The 26,764-nt window shown below is 42.7% G+C and overlaps 1 protein-coding gene across 5 annotated transcripts in view; it reads left to right on the top strand.

Annotated features, from left to right (window-relative positions):
• LOC122564062 (rab effector Noc2-like) overlaps nt 1-26,764 on the top strand; it is a 170,809-nt gene that overhangs the window by 44,852 nt on the left and 99,193 nt on the right. For 4 of the 5 annotated variants that reach the window (XM_043718550.2, XM_087977396.1, XM_043718548.2 and 1 more), the window contains exons 2-3: nt 6,160-6,216; nt 23,447-23,532. In XM_043718550.2, coding sequence (XP_043574485.2) covers nt 23,456-23,532 — 77 coding nt within the window. In that variant the 5' untranslated portion in view covers nt 6,160-6,216; nt 23,447-23,455. The remainder of the gene's footprint in view (nt 1-6,159; nt 6,217-23,446; nt 23,533-26,764) is intronic. The other variant, XM_087977395.1, reaches the window with a different exon arrangement.

Raw genomic sequence — 26,764 nt, forward strand, 5'->3', positions numbered from 1 at the left:
GAGAGCCACCTGACACAATTGATCTCTTGGAATCTTACGTACCCCTCATTGAATTAGAACCAGTCTCAATACCAGAAACTTGGCTGTTCATACAACGTTCCCCTGAGAATCCATCACCCCCTACATTTTCTAAAACAGCATACTTGTTTGAAATGGGGAGAGCCACAGAAGACTCCTGCACTACCTGGAGTTAACCCATCTATGTGACTGTAACTGCAACTTTTCCCCTTCCTATAATTGCCATCCATCACATCCCCTTGCTCTTGTAAATTTCTCATTGCCTCTAACTGTCTTCCATCTAAACCATTCGATCTGATAGGATTCGCAACCAACAGCATTTATTGCAGATCTAATCCTCAGTAACATGTAAACTCTCCCTAAAGTCCTCCTTCCGACAAGAAGAGCATATCACTTTACTAAAGGCCATTTTTGCTGCTTTTAATCTACAGATCCAGAGAGTAGCACTGTCGTATTCCCTCCCTACCCATTTCTGCTTTCCGCAAAGACCGTTCCCTCCGTGACTGCCTGGTCAGGTCCACGCCCCAAACAACCCACCCTCCCTTCCTGGCACCCTCCCTTGCCACCACAGGAATTGCAAAACCTGCGCCCACACCACCTCCCTCACCTCCATCCAAGACCCCAAAGGAGCCTTCCATATCCATCAAAGTTTTATCTGCACATCCACTAATATCATTTATTGTATCCGTTGCTCTAGATGCGGTCTCCTCTACATTGGGGAGACCGGATGCCTCCTAGCAGAATGCGTTAGGGAACATCTCCGGGACACCCGCACCAATCAACCCACCACCCTGTGGCCCAACATTTCAACCCCTCCCCCTCCCACTTTGCCGAAGACATGCAGGTCCTGGGTTTCCTCCACCGCCACTCCCTCACCACCCAATGCCTGGAGGAAGAATGCCTCATCTTCTGTCTCGGAACACTTCAACCCCCATGGCATCAATGTGGATTTCACCAGTTTCCTAATTTCCCCTTCCCCCACCTCGCCCCAGCTCCAACCTTCCAGCTCAGCACCGTCCCCATGACCTGTCTTACCTGCCTATCTCCCTTCCCACCTATCCACTTCACCCTCCTCTCTGACCTATCACCTTCATCCCCACCCCCACTCATCCATTGTACTCTATGCTACTTTCTCCCCACCCCCACCCCCCTCTCATTTATCTCTCCACTCTGCAGGCACTCTGCCTCTATTCCTGATGAAGGGCTTTTGCCTGAAACGTCGATTTTCCTGCTCCTCGGATGCTGCCTGACCTGCTGTGCTTTTCCAGCGCCACTCTAATCTAGACTCTTAATGTATGTACTGCTGCCGTGGGCTGAAATTGTTCATCTTTGTTATTCTGGGGGTGTCTTTTTCTAGTTTTTATGTGATGTGCACATCACTGGCTGGCCAGCATTTCCTTCCCATAACTAACTGCCCAGAAGGCATTTAAGAGCCAATCACGTTGCTGTGGGTTTGGAGACATATGTAGGTCAGACCCAGTAAGTACAGCAGATTTCCTTTTCCTTTTCTAAAGGAAGTTAATGAACCAGATGGGTTTGAATGACCGTCAACAGGGTCACCTTGCTTTCCATTCCAGTTTTTGTTTAATTAAATTCATATTTCTTCATCTGCCATGCTGGGATTCTAACCCATTGTAAGGTTACCACTGCAGAGGACTTTCCTACAGGAGCTTGGGGGCCAAGCATCTCCATCAGATGTCTCATGTGTAATCAATGTGTCACTTCATTGCAGCCTGCAACTGGCACCCCTCCCTCCCTCTTTCCCCTCTCAGCCTTCCTTTTCCCCTCTCTCTCCCCCTCCCTTTCTCCTCCCTCCTCCTTCTCACCCCTCCATATGACCTCTCACCTATCTGCCTGGTTAGGTGAGAGGTCACAGGAAGAGGACGCAACTACAAAAGACTACCTTTTGTGTGGAGTGTTTTTTAAGCTGTCTCATTTTGAGTTTAGCTCCACTTGCCTGCTCTGGTCTGGTTTGCTGGCTCCGGTTTAGGGGTACCACACTGACAGAAACCCTCATTTGGTACGCCTTTTGGCCTGGTCTAACTTCAATCCCAACACTAAGCATTTGCACAAAAAAAGGCCCACCTCAGTTACGATGGGGCCAAGTAACTGAAGAGGTTTGTATTCACGAGAGCTTGGAGGAAGAAGTCTACCCCAGCATGTACATGCTTCATGTACAACCAGGTTTGTGAACCTGTTTCCCATTTCATGACATGCTAATGAATTTAAACCAGGTCTTCGGTCATGAAGGTTAAATAAGGTGACCCACTTGAAAATTCTGAAAACTTAAGAGCAAAGCATTAACTTGCCATTCAGAAACTGATTGTTGCCTCCTGCCTTTTTCAAAGCTGCAGACAAACACAGGAAATTTGCCCAATTTTAAAGCATGGCGAATAAACCAAAATCTGTGTGTATCTATAAAAGATGTGTGTGTGCCTGCCTGCAAAAAAAACTCCCACAACTGGATGGATTAGATGGAGAGGGGATGAGTGGTTGGAAGACAATTAAACTGAAGTCGCATCTGTGAGTCATGTTGGTGTTCCAAACACTGCACCACCCTTGAAACCAGTTTTAAATTGATGTATCATTCTAAATTTGCAGTATTTACATTATCAAATATCAAAGTGTTGAGGGCCTCCATCATAGTCCAGTCCTCTCACCTTGTTCAGTTACAGTAAAATAAATACACAAAAAGAAAATATTATTTATTTTTCTTCCCTCAGCTTAGAAAATATTCTATTAATCAACCTATTTGGAAATTTTATCACATTTCTGGGGCAGGATGGTCTTGAACCTTCTTGCTCTTGGGTTAGGGGTGCCACCACTCTGCTACAAGACTCTGCAAAGAAATTTGTAATAAGAATACAAGGACCATAAAGACCATGAGCTACGTAGCAGCTTAAAGAGGCAGTCATAGAGTCCTACAGCATGGAGAAAGGCTCTTTGGCCCAAAAATGGTCCATGCTGACTAAAACGTCTAGGAGTTTAGCTGCCAAACATTGTAAGCATATTTCCAGCCCTAAGTCAATTGCAAAGAAAATTAGCTGGCTTTTAAAATAGCTTTGTTTTTTATAACTTTGTTATTTAATTATGGATTCTTTTGGCATGCTTCAAGGCAACCTGGAAGGAATGATCAGATCTTGAAAACAAATATACAACATATAAACATTAAAATAAACATGCAAACGTGGTTTAATATTCCAGTTACTAATAACTTTGGTTGAAATTAAAAGACTAATCCACTTCAAATATATCTGCCTTCCTAGATAAATACTTTACTCTGATTTCAAGTTTCAAACCAAGTGGTGATTCTACATGTTAAAATAATCACAGAAATTACAGCAAATGGTTTGGATTCTTCAGGTACTTGCTTTTTACACTAATTTTCTTTTCATTACATAAATACATCTGTGATTATAACCCTCCAGCCAGGAGAATAATAAAACAACTAATAATTTATCCTGCAAGCTCAAATCCAATTTATTATTGTGATTTAACAAGTATCAAAAAACTGACCTACCCACAGTTCACTGCTGTAACGTGACTAAGCACAGCGCACACCATATTTAGACAGGAATGTATTGAATGTGGTTAATATGCCTTTGGCATTTGAGTTTTTTTTGGACAAATGCAATCTATGCCAAGAGGCCAAGAAAGCTGAGTCATTTGTATGCATGCTGGAGTTCACCAATCTGGGGTTGGACTTATTCTGGGAGGATTATCACATCAATTGTCCTAACCAGTCAGTCAGCTAACTCCAGTTTTTGTTTTAACCAACCAAATTGTTCAAAGAATTTTTTTTTTAAACAAACTAACACCCTTATAGGCTTTCTGCTGGATTGCTTACAGCAGTGTTGAGAAGAAAAATCGTTCATTCCTGGAAATTCCAATTGTCTGCTGGGGTTGAGGACACCAAAACATAAACTTGTAGCAGAGTTGCTAGAAATGTGTCAAAATTGAGGATCCTGATTGACTTCTTTGTTGTCTTTTAACGTTTTTTGTTATTCACTTGTGGGGTGTGAACATTGCTGACTGGGCCAGCATTTGTTTCCCATTATTGATTGCTCTTTAGAAAGTGGTGGGTGAGCTGCCTTCTTGAATTGCTGTCATCCAAGTGCTATAAGTCAGCCCACAATGCTCATCCCTTTATGGGTACAGTATTTAAAAATGTAGTCTGTGTGTTGTGTAATAGAAATTTAGGGAGAAAAATGTAGTCTGTGTGTTGTGTAATAGAAATTTAGGGAGGTAATGACACTGGACCAGTAATTCAAATCCTCTGGCAATGTTCCAGGGACATGGGTTCAAATGCAAAGTGAGCAACAATTTATACTGCATAAGAAATGCACCTAAAATGTTCTTGCAATATAAATTGGTTCCTTTGAAAGGTGGTATTTTTGCATCTGCCCTGATGAGTGCAAGATAAAAAGCCTCAACAGCATGTGTCTTTTTTTCTCAGCAAGATCCAAAATTCTGTATTGCTGAGTGGCTATGCTTTAAAATATTCATTTCAGCAAGAATATATAACATCATCAATTGGTAACAATTGTCAACTGACATTGCAATGATTATGACACAGTGATCCTTCTTAATAAGATCAAGCTGCCAATGTAGAGTTTCCCTTTCATTTCAGTCAGGACTGCAAATTTTACAATAAAATACAATACAGCACAAAAACTGATCTTTCAGCCCATCAAACTTGCACCAATTCCTAATCCTTTTTTTGACCTGGTACTTACTGTGGTTTCCATCCCTCTGTTTACCTCCCATTCGTGTATCTATCAAGAGACCTTAAACATTGTTCACGCATCTGGTTGCGCTACCTCCACTGGCAGTGCATTCCAGGTACCCACCACACTGTGAAAAACGTTCCCCGCACTTTTCCCCAAATCTACCCCTCTCACCTTGAACCTGTGCCCTCTTGTAGTTGATCTTTCTACCCTGGGGAAAAGGCCTCTGACTATCCACTCTATTTATGCCTCTCATAATTTTGTTGACCTCTCGCCGGTCTCCCCTCAGCCTCCATCTTTCCATTGAAAACAGTCTGAGTTTATCCAACCTCCCCATATAACTAAAATGCTCCAGACTAGACAATATCTTGGTAAACCTTCTCTGCACCCTGTCCAAAGCATGTACATCCTTCTGGTAGTATGGAGACCAGAATGGCATGCAATGTTCCAAATGTCACCTAGCTAAAACCTAATAAAGCTGTATTATGACTTACCAGCTTTTATATTTGATACCCCGGCCAATGAAGGCAAGCATGCTGTATGCCTTCTTGACCACCTCCTCCATCTGTGTTGCCACTTTTAGCGATCTGTGGACCTGTACACCCAGATCCCTGTATGACAATGCTTCTAAATGTTCTGCCATTTATTGTATAATTCGCTACTGAATTTGATCTTCCAAAATGCATCATGTTGCATTTGTCCAGATTAAATGCCATCTGCCATTTCTTTGCCAAAAATCAGCAATCTATCAATATCCTGCTTCATCCATTGACAATCCTCCTCACTATCTGCAAATCTGCCAATTTTAGTGTCAACTACAAACTTATTAATCAGATCACCTACATTTTCCATACGCGCATATATATTAAAATCAACAAAGATCCCTGCAGAACACTATCACTTACTGATCTGCATTCCGAAAAGCACCCTCGGACCACTATTCTCTGTCTTCTGTGACCCAAGCCAGTTTTGTATCCATATAGCCAACATGCTCTGGTTCTCCTGAGAGTCTACCTTTCGTACCAGGCTGCTTCTATTGTTCCAACTTTTTAAAAAAAAACCCAAGGCCTCACAAGCTGTTTACTTTATTGGCTTTGAAGCAGACCACCCGATACCTCTGTGTCTCAACTTTTCTTCATTAAAAAAAGCCAGAACAAAATACACCTCTTATAGTCATAGTATCGTCACAAGCTGATAATTTCCCCTGTCATCCAAGGTTCCTGACTCCTGTCATTCCTGTGCTGTGAGGGCAGGATGTTTACTGCACTAGCATAATGCAATATTACAAATACTGGTAGTAAATTTCACCATGCAATTCAGCTTGACTCCAGTTTAAACTTCATGAGCTGTTGTAATTCTATTGTTTGTGTGCCATTTAAAATCATTTTAAAGCATTCCTGTTTACTGTCTGTAGGTGGAATAGAATCTGGCATGAACAATTTGATGACTTTTGAAACTTTCTGCTTCTAAAGTAAGTACGTTTCCTTTGTAGGTACAGTGAATTTGAAAGCCTGAAATAAGTATATTCTCTGCCATAAGTATTATTTCACCATTACTGTGCCTGTTAAGATGTATTGCTGGAATTGAATCCCGAACACTTAGCTAATTCTGAAGTTATATATTGATATGTTTACATGACAAAATGAATAAACACAGTTTAAATGTCATCTGATGGCTTAGTTGATCTTCTAAATTAGACGATGATAAAGATTTAGTTAATTAATCTTAAATTATGCAATGCCTTTGAGCACGTTTCAAATGAGACTATATTTATGCAACTTTGAATTCTACTTTTATCTCTGCATATGTTGGGATTAGGACAGTTATATTCCAGGGGACAGTGTATGAAGCTCTTCTCCACCTTAACCTTGTAAATACCACATTGCCATTGTGTGGTACATAAAGCTGGTCAGAAAATTATACTTGTGTCCCTTTCTGTGGTGTATGTTGTGTGCTATTGGACAACTTCCATCAAAGTTGAGTGGAATGTCTTCTCTAAATTTTCTTGTTTATTTAGGACTTGGTACTCTTGGCATATTTTGAAAAGAAAAAGAAATGCAGTGAATAAAACAAAAATGCATAAATTAAAGTTCTAAGAAATCAATCAAATGGGTGCAATACTGAAGTGCATTTTATAATGTGAAAAATACTGCATGTGATGTGACTTATTGCAAGTTAGCAACTAGTTGGAGGTTACCTTCATTTGATAGACATTGTTACTGTGACTTTGAGGAAGACATGGGTGTTCGGTCTTTCTTCTTCAACATAGTGGGCGGCACGGTGGCACAGTGGTTAGCACTGCTGCCTCACAGCGCCTGAGATCCGGGTTCAATTCCCGACTCAGGCGACTGACTGTGTCGAGTTTGCACGTTCTCCCCGTGTCTGCGTGGGTTTCCTCCGGGTGCTCCGGTTTCCTCCCACAGTCCAAAGATGTGCAGGTCAGGTGAATCGGCCATGCTAAATTGCCCGTAGTGTTAGGTAAGGGGTAAATGTAGGGGTATGGGTGTGTTACGCTTCGGCGGGTCGGTGTGGACTTGTTAGGCCGAAGGGCCTGTTTCCACACTGTAATCTAATCTAATCTAATCTAATCCTAAACTGCACTGCCTACAAGACCATATGACATTATCGTAGTGGGCACTGATCCTTGCAATCCTCAGTCTTAACCGTTCAGACCCACATAAAACAAGCTCCAGGTATTGAGAGTTGAAGGAGTTTATTTGCTTGTTCCTTTCTGTGGTTATCTCTGCAGCCAGGTTTCTTTGAAGAAAGAGTATGTCGAGTCTGCTGGTGTACTTGGGGCCTTCTGCCTTTGGTGGGCACTTGAGGAGCAGGCATTCATTATCTCATCCCACCCCACAAAGTAGTATTTTAGTTTACCTTGTTATGCTTTCTTTAAAGTTTTGTTTGTTAAAGCTGCAATTAGCTATTTAATTTGCTCTCCCAATTTGTCATTTGTCTCCTCCGTTTTACTGTCATAGATCAGTGGCCCCTGAGTTTAAAAATAATCATTTGTGTGGATATGAAATAAAAAAAACAAATTCCAACTATTTACAAATGCCTTCAACCTGAAGTCATAGCTTCAGGTTGAAGGATGATCACTTGGATTATGTGCTGGTGCATGCCAGAACCTGGCAAGCGCTTTTATGTCTGGAGAACAGAGAATTGCACATATTTTGGCGGCTACACAGAGATACAGTAAGGTGTATAGCTAGTTACATCATGGATGCAAGAGTAGAATTGGTGTGAATATCTATTTCAGGATTGTATGAGTTAACTCCTGTCAAATCTACTTGCTAAAATTTACTGTAATTACAGTATTGCATTTGGTAAAAACCAAAAGAACTGCGGTTGCTGTAAATCAAACAAAAACAGAAGTTGCTGGAAAAGCTCAGCAGGTCTGGCAGCATCTGTGAAGAAAAATAAGAGTTAATGTTTCGGGTCTGGTGACCCTTCCTCAGAACTGATGGTAGCTAAGATAACGTTGTTTTATGTGCAGAAGATAAGGTGGGAGTGGGGGTAAGGAGTGAACAGTAGGTGGAGATAGAGAACAAAGAGAGAGAGAGAAGAACAGTTGGACAGATAAAGGAGTTGATAATGATAATAGACAATAGACAATAGGTGCAGGAGTAGGCCATTCTGCCCTTTGAGCCTGCACCACCATTCATTATGATCATGGCTGATCATCCTCAATCAGTATCCTGTTCCTGCTTATCTCCATAACCCTTGATTCCACTATCCTTGAGAGCTCTATCCAACTCTTTCTTAAACGAATCCAGAGACTGGGCCTCCACTGCCTTCTGGGGCAGAGCATTCCAAACACTCTCTGAGTGAAGAAGTTTCTCCTTATCTGTGTCCTCTGGTTTGGGACTCACCTATCAGCAGAAACATGTTTCCTGCCTCCAGAGTGTCCAATCCTTTAATAATCTTATACATCTCAATCAGATCCCCTCTCAGCCTTCTAAACTCAAGGGTATATAAGCTCAGTCGCTTGTATAGCACATCACCCATCTGGCTATGTGGGTGAATCAATGTTAATGGAGACTGTTAGTGGCTAACAATAGATATTGTGTAATGCCAGGTTGTGATAACAAGGCCTGGTGTGTGGAGTAGGGGGTGAGGATGTGGGAGAGTTCAGGCTGTAAAATTATTGAACTCGATATTGAGTCTGGATGGCTGCAAGCATCCCCAAACAAAAAATGAGGTGTTGTTCTTCCAGCTTGTGCTGAGCTTCGCTGGAACACTGCAGCAAGCCTGAGATAGAGATATTGGCCAACGAACAGAGTGGGGTGGTAAAATGGCAGGCGACTGGAAGCTCAGGGTCTTTTGTGCGGGCAGAACATAGATGTTCTGCAAAGTGGTCGCCCAGTCTACGCTTCATTTCCCCAATGTAGTGGAGACCACATTTTGAGCAGTGAATGCGGTAAACTAGATTGTGGGAAGTGCAGGTAAAGTCCTACTTCATCTGGAAGGTATGTTTGGGCCCTTGGATACTGAGGAGGGAGGAGGTAAATGGGCAGGTGTTACACCTTCAGTGGTTGCAGGGGAAGGTGACGTGAGTGTATGTTGGGAGTGAAGGAAGAATGGACCAAGATATCCCGGAGGGAACAGTCTCTATGGAAGGCGGACAAGGGAGGAGAGAGGAATGTGTGTCTGGTAGTGGCATCTCACTGGAGGTGGCTGAAATAGCGACTGATGATCGTCTGGGTGTGGATGCTGGTGGGATGATAGGTAAGCTCAAGGGAGACTCTATCATTGTTGCAGGAGAGAAGAGAGGGGGTGAGGGCGGAAATGTGGGAGATGGATCAGACCCAGTTGAGGGCCCTTTCGACAACAGTGTTGGGAAATCCTCGGTTGAGGTAGAAGGTGGACATTTTGTAGGGTCCCTTGTCGATGATGGCTTCACTGGAACAAACGCGACAGAGACGGAGGAACTGTGAGAATGGAATGGGAATCTTTACAGAAAGCAGGATGCGAGGATGGATAGTCCAGGCAGCTGTGTGAGTCACTGGGTTTGTGGTGGATATCAGTGGCCAGTCTATCCCCAGAAATGGAAACAGCGTTGTCTAGGAAGGGAGGGGTCCGAGAGAGGCCAGGTAAAAGTGAGGGAAATTGGAAGTGAAATCAATGAACTTTTCCAATTCTGGGCGAGGGAAGGAAGGGGCACTGATGATATCATCGATATATCAGGAAAAGAGTTGTGAGTTGGGGCTGGAATAGGACTGGAACAAGAAATATTCCATGTACCCCACGAAGAAACAGGCATAACTGGAACCTGTGAGAGTGCTCATGGCACCCCTCTGACCTGAAGAAAATGAGAGGAGTTCAAGGAGAAGTTGTTGAGGGTGAGGACGAGCTCAGCCAAGTGAAGGAGGGTGGTGGTGGATGGGGCCGGTTCAGGTCTTTGCTCCAGGATGAAGTAGAGAGCCCTGAGACCATCCTGGTGGGGAATGGATGTGTAAAGAGATTGCACCTCCATGATAAAGAGGAAGCGGCTGGAGCCTGCCAACTGGAAATTCTGAAACTGGCGTAAAGCGTCAGAGGAATCATGGGGCAGGGACTGGTCCAGGGGAGAAAAGACTGAGACAAGGTACAAATAGATGAGTTCTGCGGGGCAGGAGCAAATAGAAACAAAGGGTCTGTCTGGGTAATTGTGTTTGTGGATTTTCAGAAGGCGATAGAAAGGGGAGATCACCTGATGAAATGAGGTCAGTGATTTTAGTTGATACAATGGTCTAATGTGCCTTGGTGGGATTGTGGTCCAGGGGAGATAGGAGGAGGTAACTGAGAGCTGGTGCTCAGCCTCTGCAATGTAGAGGTCAGTATGCCAGTCTACAACAGCATCACCCTTATCGGCAGGCTTAATAACAAAGTCAAGGTTAGATCTAAGCGCAGAGTGCAGTCATTTTGGAGGGCGGTACTTTGGATTGGGTGTAGCGGGGGCAGAGAATTGAGGTGACCAATGTCACGTCAGATTGAGTGCAGGTAAAAGGCTAGAGGAAGGGGTCCAGATGGGTGATGTGCTATCCAAGCAACTGGGCTTGTACACCCTTGAGTTTAGAAGGCTGAGAGGGGATCTGATTGAGACATATAAGATTATTAAAGGATTGGACAGTCTGGAGGCAGGAAACATGTTTTCGCTGATAGATGAGTGCCGAACCAGAGGACACAGCTTAAAAATAAGGGGTAGGCCATTTAGGACAGAGATGAGGAGAAACTGGGTGAAGGGGTTTTTTGGACTGGGAGAGGACTCTTACCCAAAGAAATGGGCATTGAGGTGAAGACAGCAGAGTAAGAGTTTGGCGTCATGTTGTGCCCAAAATTTGTTAAGGTGGAGATGCAGAGGGATAAAGCTGTGACCTTTGCTGAGTGCAGAATGTTAAGCATTGGAGAGTGGATGTTTAGGAGGGATGGTGAATACCTGACAGGAGACGGGATTGGGAGAGAGAAGGGGAGGGAGGAAGGTTCCAGAGGGCCATGGGTATCCCTGCATTGTTGCATCTTGTAAGCCTTGTTGCCTGAAAGGAAAATAACATGTTTCTGGTTAGGCGAAATGAACCAGAGGACGAAGTGGAACTGCGGAGTGATGCAGCCCTGAGCTAGTGTGATGGGATGCTATTGGAGAGAGAGAGGTCGAGTGTGCGCTTGTGACCCAATGTGGCCCTGAGTGTGGATCTCAGAGTGTGGTGAGAGCAGTTGTCTGTGGAACGTTGAACATCACGGAGATATCTGTGACCCTGGGAGGATTGAAAGCAGGAGGGATGAAACTTCAGTTGGAATAGACGTGGGGTGAGTCTGAGCCAGAGGCAGCCACTGTAGTATGTTATGTGGCTGTGGAAATGGGTTTTAGCAAAGACCTGGCCAAACACCAGAAGTGTCAGTGCAATTTATGTTGGCGGACAAGAAAAAAAGATTGGAATGACAATCCTGTCAGAGAGAGAGGAGCAGAACTTCATCAAGGCAGGCATGCTAGAAAAGATGTGGTTGTGAGTTGAATACTAAATAAAAATGGAAAGAACTTCAGATTCTGTAAATCAGGAACACAAGCAGAAGTTGATGGAAAAGCTTAGCAGATCTGGCAGCATCAGTGAAGAATAATCAGATTTAACATTTCGGATCCAGTGACCCTTCCTCAGAACTGATGATAGCTATTAAAATGTCAGTTTATATGTAGAAGACAGGGTGGGGAGAGGGGGTAAGGAGTAAATGATAGGTGGGGATAGAGTCCAAAGGGAGCATTTGGTAAATCTATTTTAAAAGTGTTGACTTTCTAGGCCAAACACCAACTGTACTCATTGGGTCATAGACAACACGGAAACAGACCCTTCGGTTTAACACATCCATGCCGACCAGATATACTAAATTTATCTAGTCCCATTTGCCAGCATTTGGCCCTTATCCCTCTAAGTCCTTCCTATTCATATACCCATCTCGATGCTTGCATTTTTGTGATTTTGCATTCTTTCTAAAGTTGATCTTAATCTAAAACAAATGACTGTATTTAGTCATCAGGATTGAGGGACACTCCTTAAACTATATCTTTCTGTTTTCTTCTTATTCTTAAAGCTATGCAAAATGGTGCTATATTGTGGTGACAGTGGAAAAGGTTTTAACTGTATTTACTGTTTTTCTCACTGTAAAATACATGTGACAATAAAATCATCCATCTGTCGGTTTGTGTCACAACCTGTGGTGTGGGACACTGCTCACGTTAAGTGCAGTAAACTACAGTGTAGGAAGATGGCATTAGATAGGGGCATCTGGGTGTCATTGGGTTAGCATGGACAAGATGAGCTGAACAGTCCCCTTCTGTAACACTCATTGAGTATAACAGGTCATCAGGAATGAGTCTTGTGGCCCAAGGGGGCTGAGAGATAAATGGGAAGGGGTGGGCTTGGGCTGAAGGTAGCTGGGAATGTGATAGGTAGATGAAGGTGCGGGTGAAGGTGATAGGTCAGAGAGGCGGGTGGAGCAGATAGGTGAAAAGGAAGATGGACAGGTAGGACAGTTCAAGAGGGTGGTGCCGAGTTGGAAGATTGGATTTGGGATAAGGTGGAGGGAGGGGCAATGAGGAAACTAGTGAAATCCATATTGATCCTGTCTGGTTGGAGAGTCCCAAGGCAGAAGATGAGGCATTCTTCCTCAAGGCATTGGTTGGTTAGGGTTTGGCGGTGTGGGAGGGGGAGTTAAAGTGTTCGTCCATTGGGTGTTGGGGTTGTTTAGTGCATGTGTCCCAGATATATTGGCCTGTCTCCCCAATGTATAGGAGACCACATCGGGAGCAACTGACACAGTAGATGACGTATGTGGGAAGTACAGGTAAATCTCTTTTGGATGTGGAAGGATCCTTTTGGGGCCTTGGATGGAGGTAAGGGAGGGGAGGTGTGGGCACAGGTTTTGCACTTCTGGCAGTGGCAGGAGAAGATGCCAGGAAGTGGAGAATTTGTTGATGGGGGGCATAGGCCTAACAAGGGAGTCGCAGATGGAATGATCTCTCCAGAACGCAGATAGGGTTAGGGAAGGAAATATATCCCTGGTGGTTTGTAGGTGGCAGAGGAAGATGAGATGTATCCAGAGGCTGGTGGGTGGAAGGGGAGGACCGGGGGGTTCTGTCCTTGTTGCGGTTGGAGGGGTGGGGTTTGAGGGCGAAAGTGTGGGAAGTGGAGGAGATACACTGGGGGGGGGGGGGGGGGGTGGAAATTGTGGTCTTTGAAGAGGTAGGCCATCTGGGATGTTCTATGGTGGAATTGGTCCTCCTCTGAGCATATGTTGCAGAGGTGGAGGAATTGGGAAAAAGGGATAATGTTTATATTGGAGGCAGGGTGGGAGGAGGTGTAGTCCAAGTAGCTGTGGAAGTCGATGAGTTTGAAGTAGATGTCACTGTTGAGTTGATCGCTGGCACTGGAGATGGAGAGGTCCAGGAAAGGGAGGGAGGTGTCCGAGATGGTCCAGGTGAACTTGAGGTTGGGGTGAAATGTATTAGTGAGGTTGATGAAGTATTCAGCCTCCTTGTGAGAGCATGAGGTGGCACTGATACAGTCAACAATGTAGCAGAGGAAAAGATGGGGAGTAGTGCCGGTGTAGCTGCAGAAGATGGTCCACACACCGGACGAAGAGCCAGGCGTAGCTGGGGCCCATGCGGGTGCCCCTGGCTATTCCTTGGATCTGGAGGAAGTGGGAGGATTCGAAGGAGAGATTGTTCAGAGTGAGGACCAATTTAGCCAATCTAATGAGAGTGTTAGTGGAAGGGTACTGATTGCGTCGGCATGAGAGGAAGAAACAGAGGGCTTGGAGGCCTTTGTCGTGGCAGATAGATGTGCACAGGGAGTTGATCTCCATGGTGAAGATGAGGTGTTGGGGACCAGGGAAATGAAATTTCTGGAGGAGGCGGAGGGTGTCAGTAGTGTCCTATACATAGGTGGGGAATTCCTGGAGCAAGGGAAACAGGTTAATGTCAAGGTATGCGGAGATAAGTTCAGTGGGGCAGGAGCAGGCCGAGATGATGGGTCGACCGGGGCAGTAAGGTTTGTGCATTTTGGGTAGGAGGTAGAATTGGGTGGTGTGGGATTCCCGGACTATGAGATTGGAGGCTGTGATTGAGAGATCCCCAGAGGTGATGAGGTTGTGGATGGTCTGGGAGATGATGATTTGGTGATCGGAGGTGAGGTTGTGGTCGAGGGGGTAGTAGAAGGAGGTGTCTGTGAGTTGGTGTCTGGCTTCAATGGTGTCGAGGTTGGTTTCTTTGAACCATTCCACAAGTTGGCGTTCTGCCTCCCCAGCGTAAAGGAGTCCACATTGGGAGCAACGTACACAGTAGATGTTATTTGTGGAAGTACAGGTAATTCTCTGTTGATGTAGAAGGATCCTTTTGGGGCCTTCCACATCCGACAGAGATTTACCTGTACTTCCACACATGTCATCTACTGTGTCCGTTGCTCCTGATGTGGTCTTCTCTACATTGGGGAGATAGAATGCTAACTTGCGGAATGTTTCAGAGATCATCTCTGGAACACATGCACTAAACAACCCACAACCTATGGTCGAACACTTTAACTCTCCCTCCCACTCTGCCAGGTCCTGGGCTTCCTCCACCGCCAAACCCTAACCACCCAACGCCTGGAGGAAGAATGCCTTCCCTTCCGCCTTGGGACTCTAACCACATGAGATCAATGTGGATTTCACCTGTTTTCTCATTTCCCCTCCCACCTTATCCTGGATCCAACCTTCCAAGGCAGCATCGCCCTCTTGAACTGTCCTACCTAGCCATCTTCCTTCCCATGTATCCGCTGCACCTTATCACCTTCACCCCCACTTTCATCCACCTATCGCATTCCCAGCTGCCTTGTTCCCAGCCCCTGCTCCCCCCTCCCATTTATCTCTCAGCCCCCTTGGGCCATTAGCCTCATTCCTGATGAAGGGCTTATGCTCGAAACGTTGATTTTCCTGCTCCTCGGATGCTGCCTGACCTGCTGTGCTTTTCCAGCACCACACTGTTCGACTCTGATTGCCAGCATCTGCAATCCTCACTTTCTCTAAGTCAAGTTTAAACCTAGCTGGATCCTGCAATTTGCAAATTACAGAGCTGGAACAGACAGTATTTGTGCAGCCAGGTCTTGGACAATCAACTTCTGTCAAAGCCAGACAGACCTGGAACTGCCTGGCCAGGTGCTAATAGCCAAGTTGTTTTAAAACAAACCATTATTTACACCCTCCGTGAACCTGTTTTGTTGGAAGAATGTTATACAGACTTGGTAGCACCCAGGACAGCACTTGATAGTTGAAGGTTCAAAACGATGTTCTGTAACCTTCAAATATGGAAAGTAGTCACCTCATTGGACCTTCCTGCTCCCATCAATGTTAGTATTGAACACAGGCCACAGAATCTTTCAGAAGGGGAAGCCTGGAGCCTCGGCTTGCTCTGCTTTTCCACCTTCTTTAACAGCGTCTCCAGAGAGCACCTTCAACGAATAGTCAAGCAGTACAGCATCTTCAGCTCCTTGTACCTCATGGTGAACATCATCAGACTGACCGGACCCAGGACACTGCCTCGGTGAGACAACCTGAAGCTCAGAACCAGCCCTAGATGAGAGGGGAAACCCAAATTGACAACTGCAGGTTCTGAAACATCAGGCAATCCTCAAAGACTGAGGAACAGCCTGTCCTAGTTTACTGAATGGGGTATTACCAGTTCTTTCAGACAAACAGTTCAAAGTAGTAGGGTCTGGTGGATAGGATGTGTTAAAATCCTCAGAAGCACATGTCAGAGATAGCTGGTGCAGATTTGAGACTCTGTATTCAAGAGTCCTGTGAAGAGATTGATACAGTTTAATTAAAGTGCAATAATGCTGTCTGATAAATATTATTTTTTCCTTAATGAGGTGTTTAGTGAAGTTTGTGTTGGATCTTCCCCTGACTCTTGTCCCTTTTTGTGATCTTACTGTGTAAAATGCCTGAGTTAAAAAGAGTTACTGCAAACCGGTCAAGTTTAGTCAGGGTACTTTACAGCAATAACTTTGAGCAAAGGTCCTTGCAAATGCATTGTATTTGCCCTCCTTAGTTCATGTATGCTTCTTGGCTTTGTATTCCCACCCTCTTCTTTCTTCATAAATGGTTTTAGGAAATAAAAAGAAGTATTTTACACAATGCAGTCTACTTTCAAGATGCAGCAATAGTGTTGGCAGAGCTCCACTGTGGGAAATTTCACTATTTATTTATTTATTTATTTTATTTTGTATAACTAGTTCCAGAAAATGTATTCTTTTTAAAACTACCTTGAGTCAGATCTACCTTTAAAAGGAACATGTATTGCAGAATGGAGACTGTAATCTAGTTGTTTAGATTGAAGAGCAAGGATGTTTAATTCAAAGTCAGTGGTTTATGGAACCTCAGAAGGACAAGAAATATATTGATTTCTGTGTTTCAATCATCAAGTTGTCTTGAATACTGGCCAGTGTACAGCTGCACACAAATTCACTGGGCTAATATTCTAGGCCCCTTATTCTTTACTCAAATGCACTGGGTGGGGAAGAGTAGCGATTGCATGTATCTCAGGTACTGAGCAAGGTCCTGGAAGTGTTCCATCCAACTCCTCATCCTTTGCCAAGGCAGATTCACAACATTCCCAGTCCACATTGACAATCTTCTTTTGTTTCCCTTCCCAGTTATTCGGGTTGTGCTTCACGTTCGCTCTAAATTGAGACGATGATATTGTTTCCTTCATTTCAGTTCACAGTGATAATGTTTGAAACCCTGCACAAGTTCATGCCAGCTTTTTTTCTTTCTTGCTACCTCTAATACACTAGATGAGAGTACTTACTGAATGGTATGAAGTTAAATACAGTGGATGCCAAAACGACTTGGAATTCAGGTGCGCAGATCTTTAAAATGCCGTTGACAGATGCAGAAAATAATCATAAAGCCAGTGGGATGGTAGTCTTCATATCTAGAGGGCTGGAGTACAAGAAAGCCAAAGTTGTGCTACAGTTACAGAAAACTCTGGTTAAAGTTCACTTGGAGTACTGTAAGCAGATCCGGGCACCACATCTTGGGCAGGATATATTGGCCTTGGAGGGAGTACAATGTATGTTTACAAAACAGTACCTGGACTACAGGGGTTAAGTTATGAGGAGAGATTATACAAATTAAGCCTTTTTTTCTAGCATTTAGACAGTTAAGGGGTGATCTGATCAAAATCTTCAAGGTGTTGAAAGATGTAGATAAAGATAAACTATTTCCACTGGTTGTGATTCTACAAGTAGAGGCATAGTCTGAGAGTTAGGGCCAGAACATGCAGGAGAGATGTCAGCAGGCACTTTTACACACAAAGGATTGTTGATGTTGTGAACACCTTTCCACAAATAGATACTGGGTCAGTTTTATTAAGCAAAGGTGTTAGGAGGTATGGGTCAAAGGCTGGTACATGGACTTAGACCATAGATCAGCCATGATCTCATTGAGTGGCAGAACAGGCACAAGGGACTGAATGGCCTACTCCTGTGCCTATATTCTTCTTCTCGCATTTCCCCTACTACTGATGGAAGGCTACCAGATCTGTAGTTCTCTGCTTTCTCTCTCACTCCCTTTTTCACTAGTGGGGTGACATTTGCCACCTTCCAAACCACAAGAATCTTTAAATAGAATTTTAGTATATAATTGTCAGTGCATCAACCATCTTAATTGACACTTCCTTTTAAGACTCTGGAATGGAGATTACCAGGTCCTGGGCTCCGTGGTCAGCACTGCTGCCTCACAGTGCCGGGTGTTAGGTTCTTTTCCTGAGGTTTCGCACATGAGATGCAATTTGCATATGCCAACTTCTGCAAACAGTTTATTAAAGCTGTCAAAGTGAGGCTCTGAATAAAGAAAACATGTCCCCTTTATACAGGTTAGTTGGTCATGCTCACAGATACTCTGGCCACACCCCCATAGTCACATGCTACTCAAGACCCCCCCCCAGTCATTCCCTCACAGTCACATGTTACCCCAGGTACAATGGGAGGATGAGATAGTCCTCCGAGATAATGTAAACGTAAATGTCCTAATTCTGGGGAATCTGGGCATGGAAAACAGAGGAGAACCACCTATACAACGTATTCAAGATGAACGGATACTCAAAAAATCCAGTCTGCAGATTCCTCAAGAACAAACCACGACAAGCAGACCAAACACAGCCAGAAACCCTAACCACCTTACCATACATCAAAGAAGTTTCAGAAATGATAGCCAGACTACTAAGACCCCTCAGAATCCTAGTAGCACCAACACTCTCAAACAAAAACTAACAAACTTAAAAGACCCAGTACAACCCATGGACAAAACCAACGTCGTTTACAAAATTCCATGCAAGAACTGCCACAAACACTACATAGGACAAACAGGAAGAAAGTTAGCCACCAGGATACACTAACACCTGCAAGCCACAAAAAGACACGACCCTCTCTCCCTCGTAGCCCTACACACGGAAGAAAAAAAACACCATTTCGACTGGGACAACACATCTATTCTGGGACAGGCTAAGCAAAGACATGCCAGAGAATTCCTAGCGGCCTGGCACTCCAATCACAATGGTATAAACAAACACACAGATCTAGATACCATCTATTAACCCCTCAGAAAATGAACAGGAAATGACATCGCCACAAACCCCAGGAACCCCATCCAGGACAAACATATAAATAGAAAGCAGGAGACAACAGCTTTGCTTCACTTGGAGATCACCACTGATGATGTTACCTAGCCAGGTAATGAAACCTCTGGATATCAAACCTACAGCTCAGCGAACAAACCTACACCCTAAATCTCAACCTGAGCTACAAACCTTGCATACACAATGTAATTATTTAACTTTTCTGACATTTCCCCCACCTAACTGCCATGAGATGTGCTCCAGAGGTGAACACAAGATTCCATTTTCATCAATATTTGAGCTGAAACTTTGACTTTCCACTTATATTGTTATTATGGTTTACTTACTCTTAGTTATTTGCATCAGGATTGTTGGTACATGATGTAGAACATGATGGCTGGATAGGCTAGAGCTTCTTTCACTGGAGTGTAGGAGGGTGACAGGTGACCTTATAGAGGTTTATATAGTCATGAGGGGTATAGATAAGGTGAATGGCAGGCGTCTTTTCAATAGGGTGGGGGATTTCATGACGAGGGGGCATGCTTTGAGGTGAGAGGAGAAAAATGTAAAGATACGAAGGGTAGTTTCTTTTTACAGAGAATGGTTCGTGTGTGGAATGAATCTAGAGGAAGTGGTGGAAGTGGGTCGAGTTACAATGTTTCAAAGACGTTTTAGAAAAGTACATGAGTAAGAAATGTTTGGAGAGGTATGGCCAAAACGCCAGCAGGTGGGACTAGTTTAACTTGGAATTACGGTCGGCATGGACTGCTTGGAGTGAAGAGTCTGTTTCTGTGTGTTATGACTATGACTCTATGTTTCCTCATTAATAAAGGAAGCAAAGTAGGGCATGATTGTTATGGTTCTAGGATGTATTTTTTGCAACATCTGTTAACATTGTAATTGTTTTATCTGGTAACAAGTGTATTATGATAAATGTTACTTTAAATCATAACTGTACGTCTTAGTCTTTTATGCTGGAGATTACTCGTAAAAGCAGAATCAGTATCTGTGTTATATTTGAAAACTCTCATGCAGAATGCAATAAATTACTTTCTGATTCATGTAACAATACATGCTAATATGTGGAAGTATTTTTTGATTTTATGACATTTGCTGTCTTATTGCAGTCTTTTGTTGTACTGCTGTGAACAATACCAATCCTATATTAAATCTTTTTTAATGTCTCTGACCTCCGAATGACCTTACTAACCACATTAGAGAAAAAGTCAGGATTCTAATCTGCAGTCTAATGAGCTACCTAACAACAATTATGCTTAAAGCAGTGCAGCATTTCCTTAACTCACTGAGATGTTGAAGATTGTGGGGCAAAATAATTAGTCATTCATTATCTAATTGAATAGTGAAACAGGCCTAAGGTCGTAAAGAGCAAGCTGTTGTTCTTTTTTAAATTTTTTATCTGTCAAATAGTGTTTCATACAACTCCCAACACGTTATGAATACATAGAACATTTTAATTTTAGAATCCTCTGTATGGACGGTAAAATTACTATAACTGGGAATGTCCTTTTAATTTCTGACAGTACACGCTCAGTGTTTGTTTGCTGAACCATATAGCTTGAAAATTTCAAGGTTAATAGCAACTGTGTGTGATTTTGTTTCTATGGTGACTTGTACCAATATTTTTAGAAGTGGAAAAGGTCAGTGGTGATATAATGTATGCTGACTTGTATTGTGATTGTTCTTGGAGGTTGTGTATGATATTTTTTGATTATCGGCTATCTATTTTACTTCAAACTGATGATGGATTTTGTGCACAGAATGATGAATGATAACTGCACACTCCCGATCCTGTATTACAATTCTTAGCCTTTTGCCAGAGTCATGTATTAATGCCTCTTAGTAGTCGGGGCTGTAACAACGCTGTTTCTATAGCAACCACCCTGCTTTAAATGTTTCTTTATTTACTTAAGGATTGATTATGACATTTATTTTCAGGAAATTCATGTTTTGCTCTGTATATATAGTTGGGTTTGGGAGCATATAAATTAGACAGTAAATGTTTTTGAGGATTTTAGTTGATAAACAGTACAAATTAATGCCCTCGGACTTAAGTATTATTAGAGCGCCCTCAAGTGTCTTGTAGTTTAAATGTATTTTATTTAAACTTCCTAGTTCTCTTTCTTTTGGCAATGATCTTTTTGTGATGACACTGACCCGTCCATGGGCACCGTTACGATCAGTTTTTTGATTGAATAGTTATTGTTCCTGTATTACATTTGACAATGGATGTCAGCAGTCTTGTTGACATTGTGTTGACTTCAGAGATAACTCAATTCCTGTGCTTATTGATTGTTTACACAAGTGCATTTCCAACAGGGCAGATTTATTCTCCTATGTCAAAGCCCCAAAACCATTTGTACTTCCTCCATCCCTCACAGAGATCAAATGGTTTTGCAAAGCGATTGAATCTGAGACATATTGATCTGCACAATTTCTGCACAGTATAAAAGTTGTTGATCCTTTTGGACATTTTTTTTCTTTTCAACTAGTTCATGTCTTGAGTTTTTGATTGGAGTTCTTATTCTCCAATCTTTGTTAACAACCAGATTCATGACAACCAAGTTCTTTAGTGAAGCTTTATGTTTCAGTGAAATTAGAAGAAATTTTTAAAAATGGATTGAAATAAATGGGTATTTTTTCTTTTGAAGTGAAAGAATCTTCTGATGGTTTTGCGAGGGGTAGATCAAAAAATTCAGGGATCTCCTTGTGCCTGAATTTCTAATGAACTGCCCCTTTGGGAGTTACAGAAAATCCTCAGGTTAAACAGAAGTCATAACAAAATTCACTGGCAAGAAACAAATGTTTTTTATAGTGAAATAGTGCCATCTAGTTATTCTTGGATAGCAATTCTGGTAAATATATTTTGAGCTCAATTAGTAAATCTGACCTCCCAGTGTCAGATGTTCAAAAACTATCAATCCTTTCAAAGACCATGAGTAGAATCTTATCGAGGTCTGAGTGAGAGGTCTATGCCACAGCATGTGGCAGAACTGGACAACAGGTCCATCTCTGTGTCAAGATCATCTAATATCTTCCTTCATATTTTTCACAAGCAGCTAGACAGTGGATTGACAGGGATTGATGCTTGTCAAATGCTGTATTAACTCTGCAATTTGCCTAATTAATATTCACATACAGGATTATACAGGACATTGGTGAGACCACACCTGGAATATTGTGTGCAGTTTTGGTCTCCTTATCTGAAGAATAATGTTTTTAATATAGAGAAAATGAAGTGACGGCTTATCAAATTACTTCCTGGAATGGCAGGACTGATGTATCAGAAGAGATTGAGTTGGTTCTGATTGTATTCACTGGAGTTTAGAAGAATGAGAGGGAACCTTATAGAAATCTATTAAATTTCAACAGGACAAGACAGGTTAGATGCAGGAAAGGTGTTCCAATGGTGGTGGAATCTGGAAACAAGGATCATAGTCTAAGGATGAGGGATAAATTTTTTAGGACTGAGATGAGGAGAAATCTCTTTACCCAGAGAAATGGTGAGCCTGTGGAATTCACTACCATAGAAAATGGTTGGGGGCCAAAACCTTGTGTCCTCAAGAAGGTGGTCAATGCAGCTCCTGTGGCTAAAGTGATCAAGGGTTATTGGGGGAGGCGGGATTAGGGTTTTGAGCTCGATGATCAGCCATGGTCACGTTGAATGGTGCAGCAGGGCCGAGGAGTTTAAATGCCTACTTCTATATTTCTATGTTACTGTTTCATTCTCTCATTGTATGAGACTGGCCAAACAAGTTAAATGTCACAAAGACTCAACATGGAAACCAGAGAGGGTATGTAGCAAATTCAGCTCACCGCTTGCTCTGAATGATTTCCATGTTGGAACCTGAGCACCAACATCTCAAAAAATACTCCATGGATACCAGCCATATGTACCCTATATCAATGGACATTGGCAATCTGACATATGCAATCTCAAAGTAGATTCATAGCACATCTCTGATATACTTACAGGACACTTTTGCATCTCAAATCTGCACTTCAGGCTGCATTGGCAGCTATTAATATTGTAACATTGCAGCGGTACACTCAGGCCACATGTACAGACTGCATTTATGGACTCTTCACTTGCACGCATGGTGTTCACTCACACTGAGGGTATCCAGATACTCAGTATACTTGCCTTGCCTTTTTGCACTTTGCCCCCTCAGCTAGAGATACCAGGTTTATGTTACGCTGTTTTGCCTCGCCATATAGCACAGGCACAAAGCCAAGAAGCTTGTCATTGTTAGCAGTCCTCAGTCAAGTCAAAGGGAATAGCTTTTGCTTTGGATTCCAGCACAGTTATGTCAAGGGGAGCCTCCAGATCTCATCCATGCCCACTATGGGGCAATCAGTCAGGATGTTATTCTCATAAGGACGAGGTCTTTAACCTGTCTTGAGTCTTTTTACCCCATTGTGCTGAACCCATATTGGTGTAGAGCTAATTTGGATTAATGTCCAACTATTGTATTTTTAATACTTAAAATCTACTTGGTTGCACTATTAAAATATTGACAATTGCATCTTCCTCCCAGTAATTTTCAAACATTCTCTGCAGGCAGTGATCATGGCTGACACGATATTCGGAAGTGGAACCAATCAGTGGGTGTGTCCTAATGACAGGCAACTTGCCCTTCGAGCCAAGTGAGTAATTATGCAAATTAAATTCCAAATTTTAAACATGTCCAAAATACTTTCTGTTCGTGGTTTATGTTGAAATAGTTTGAAAAGGAAACTATTTCCTTTTCTCTTCTGCAAATTTGAATCTTATTCTTGTCTGGGATGTGTCTGCAGGGAAAATGTACGTGAAAGAGTCTTTTACTTGAAAGTGTCAAATGTTGTACTTGAAAATCCGTTGCATTTGCTTATTGTTGTTTTAGTGATGTATCACTTCCTTATGTGTTCTATAAAAATTGGGCTTGTTGTTTGATGAATCCTCCTTGCTGCCTCTCTCCACTTCCTGTTGTTGGTTGCCTGAGTCCCAAGGTCATCTTTCCCAGCTGCTCATTTTCCTTCTAGCTCACAGACTGCCTTTCTCCTTTCTCTCTTGTTGCTGCTCATCCCATGGGTTGAATATTTAAAAAGCCGCATTGAAAGATGTGACTGGAACCCATGAGTGATCATCTGAGCAATGAATCCAATTATGTGTTTTCTTCCTTGCACGTTCTCTGTAGTACATGGCACTAACAGCTGTAGGACAATAACCAGATTTCAACAGTGATGTCAGATCAAATGAATCTTGCTCTGTCATGTCACTGTACACCGTGTCAGTCGTTAATAAATGTCCATCAGTTTGCACTAATATGTGTCCAGTCCTAAGACTCCAGAACCTGCTTGTGATATTAATACATCCTCAATTATTGAAAGCGCAGTCATCCATATAAATAATGGAGGAGAGCCCATGCAGCACAGTAGTAGTGTTCCTACCTTTGAGCCAGAAGGCCTATTTCAAGGTCCACTGGCTCCAGAGGTGTGTCATAACACATCAATAAATTGATTAAACATGTCTGTTTAAAAAAAATGTATATTGTTCTCGTGGGCTGTTTGAGGTCAGGTAGCAAAAATCTGGGTTTGAGTGCTACCTTCCACAGATGTGTGTCATAATGTGTACAAATAGGTTGATTTAAAATCTTACAAAGTTTTGTGCAAGGCAGAAAGAGAAGCTAAACTACACAGGGGGTAATTTCTAACGGAATGACTGGGAAGAACAATTCCCAATTTCTCTTCTATGTTGCCACTTTCCCTTGAATGTTTTCACTCACCGCTTGAGCTAGTTACATTTTCCATAAGCTTCTCTGAAAAGGAAAACCACTTGATGCCTCATCAGTTCTACACTTAAATTACTTAAACTTATGACACTTGTGCCTGTTTAATCTGTCCTATTGAGAAAAACCCCCAGCTCTCAGAGCCTATTGTGATACCTAGGTATCAAATCTGGACACCATCAACATCACTATTATGTTACTTACCATATGAAGGGATCATAAAAGGGGTATGAGTATAGATGAACCCACACTAAGATCTTGCACAAGGATAATATTTACTTTAGGACAATACATCCAAACATACTGTGGCATTGTAATAGCCTGTGGTATGCTTTGTGAATTCTAATAGCCTGCAGTACTGTTTGTGAAACTTTCAAAGAGATGCATGAACTATGACATCAGATTATTTCCCCTGCACAAGAACATTGGATTTTAATTTACAATAAGAGTAGCATACCAGCAAAAATGTCAAAGTTGAGCTCACCTCCTTATAGTGTCATAGAGTCATACGGCATGGAAACAGACCCTGTGGTCCAACCAGTCCATGCGGACCATAATCCCAAACTAAACTAGTCCCACCTGTCTGTGGTTGGCTTATATCCCTCCAAACATTTCTTATTCATGTATTTAATCAAATGTTTTTTTTCCATTATAACTGTACCCACATTTACCATTCCTCTGGAAGTTGATTCCACACGTGAACCACTCTTTGTGATTTAAAAGTTGCCCCCTTATGTCCTTTATTTTAATCATTCTTCCCTCGCTTTAATAACATGTCCCATAGTATTGAAATCTCCAACTCCACGGAAAGACACCTGTCATTCATCTTATGTAAACCCCTCATGATTTTAAAAATCTCGATAAAGTCACCCCTCAACCTCCTACACTCCAGTGAAAAAAGTCCCAGCCTTTTGTTATAACTCAAACCTTCTATTCCAGGTAACATCCTGGTAAATCTTTTCTGAACCCTCTCCTGCTTGATAATATCCTCGATATAACAGGGTGACCAGAATTGTACACAGTACTCTAGAAGAGATCTCACCAAAGTCCTGTACAGCCTCAATATGACATCCCAACTGCTATACTCAAACGTCTGAGCAATGAAGGCAAGTCTGCTAAACACCTTTTTAATCATCCTTGTCTACATGTGATGCAAACTTCAAAGAATTATGTACCTGAACCTGTAGGTCTTTCTGTTCTACACCACTGGCTAAGGCGCTCCCTTTCATTTTATAAGTCTTGCACATGTTTGTTTTTACCAAAATGCATTTATCCAAATTAAACTCCATCTGCCACTCAGCCCATTTGACCCAGTTGACCAAGACCTCTGTAATCTTAGATAATCTTCTTCACTGGCCATTATACCAGCAATCTTTGTGTCAAAAAACAAACTTACTAACCACGCCTTGTATATTCTTATCTAAATCAATTCTATAAAGGACAAAGAACAGCTGACCCAGCACCAATCCCTGTAGAACACCACTAGTGACAGGCCTCCAGTTCAAAAAACCACTCTCTGTCTCTTGCCATTAAGCCAATTTTGTACCCAGTTGGCAAGTTCACCCTGAATTGCATGTGATCTAACTCTACTAATTAGTCTACTATGTGGAGCCTTGTCAAAGGCTTTACTAAGTCCAAGTAAACAACATTGACCACTCTGCTGTTCTCAATCCTTTTGGCTACTTCCTCAAACAACTCCAAGTTTGTGAGACGTAATTTCCCTTGCACAAAACAATGCTGACTATTCCTTAATCGGTCCTTGCCTCTCCAAATGCATATAAATCCTATATTTCAGAATCACCTCCAACAACTTACTCATCACTGAAATCAGGCTCAAAGGTCTGTAGTTTCCTGACTGCTCCTTACAATCCATTTTAAACAAAGGCACAACATTAGCCACTCTCCAGCTATTAGATTAATTACAGTGTGGAAACAGGCCCTTCAGCCCAACAAGTCCACGCCGACCCGCCGAAGCGTAACCCACCCAGACCCATTCGCCTACATTTACCCCTTCACCTAACACTAGGGGCAATTTAGCATGGCCAATTCACCTGACCTGCACATTTTTGGATTGTGGGAGGAAACCGGAGCACCCAGAGGAAACCCACGCA

The sequence above is a fragment of the Chiloscyllium plagiosum genome, unplaced genomic scaffold (assembly GCF_037043375.1).
Source record: "Chiloscyllium plagiosum isolate Xiang-an unplaced genomic scaffold, Cpla_swu_hap1 HiC_scaffold_31, whole genome shotgun sequence".
NCBI lineage: Eukaryota > Metazoa > Chordata > Chondrichthyes > Orectolobiformes > Hemiscylliidae > Chiloscyllium > Chiloscyllium plagiosum.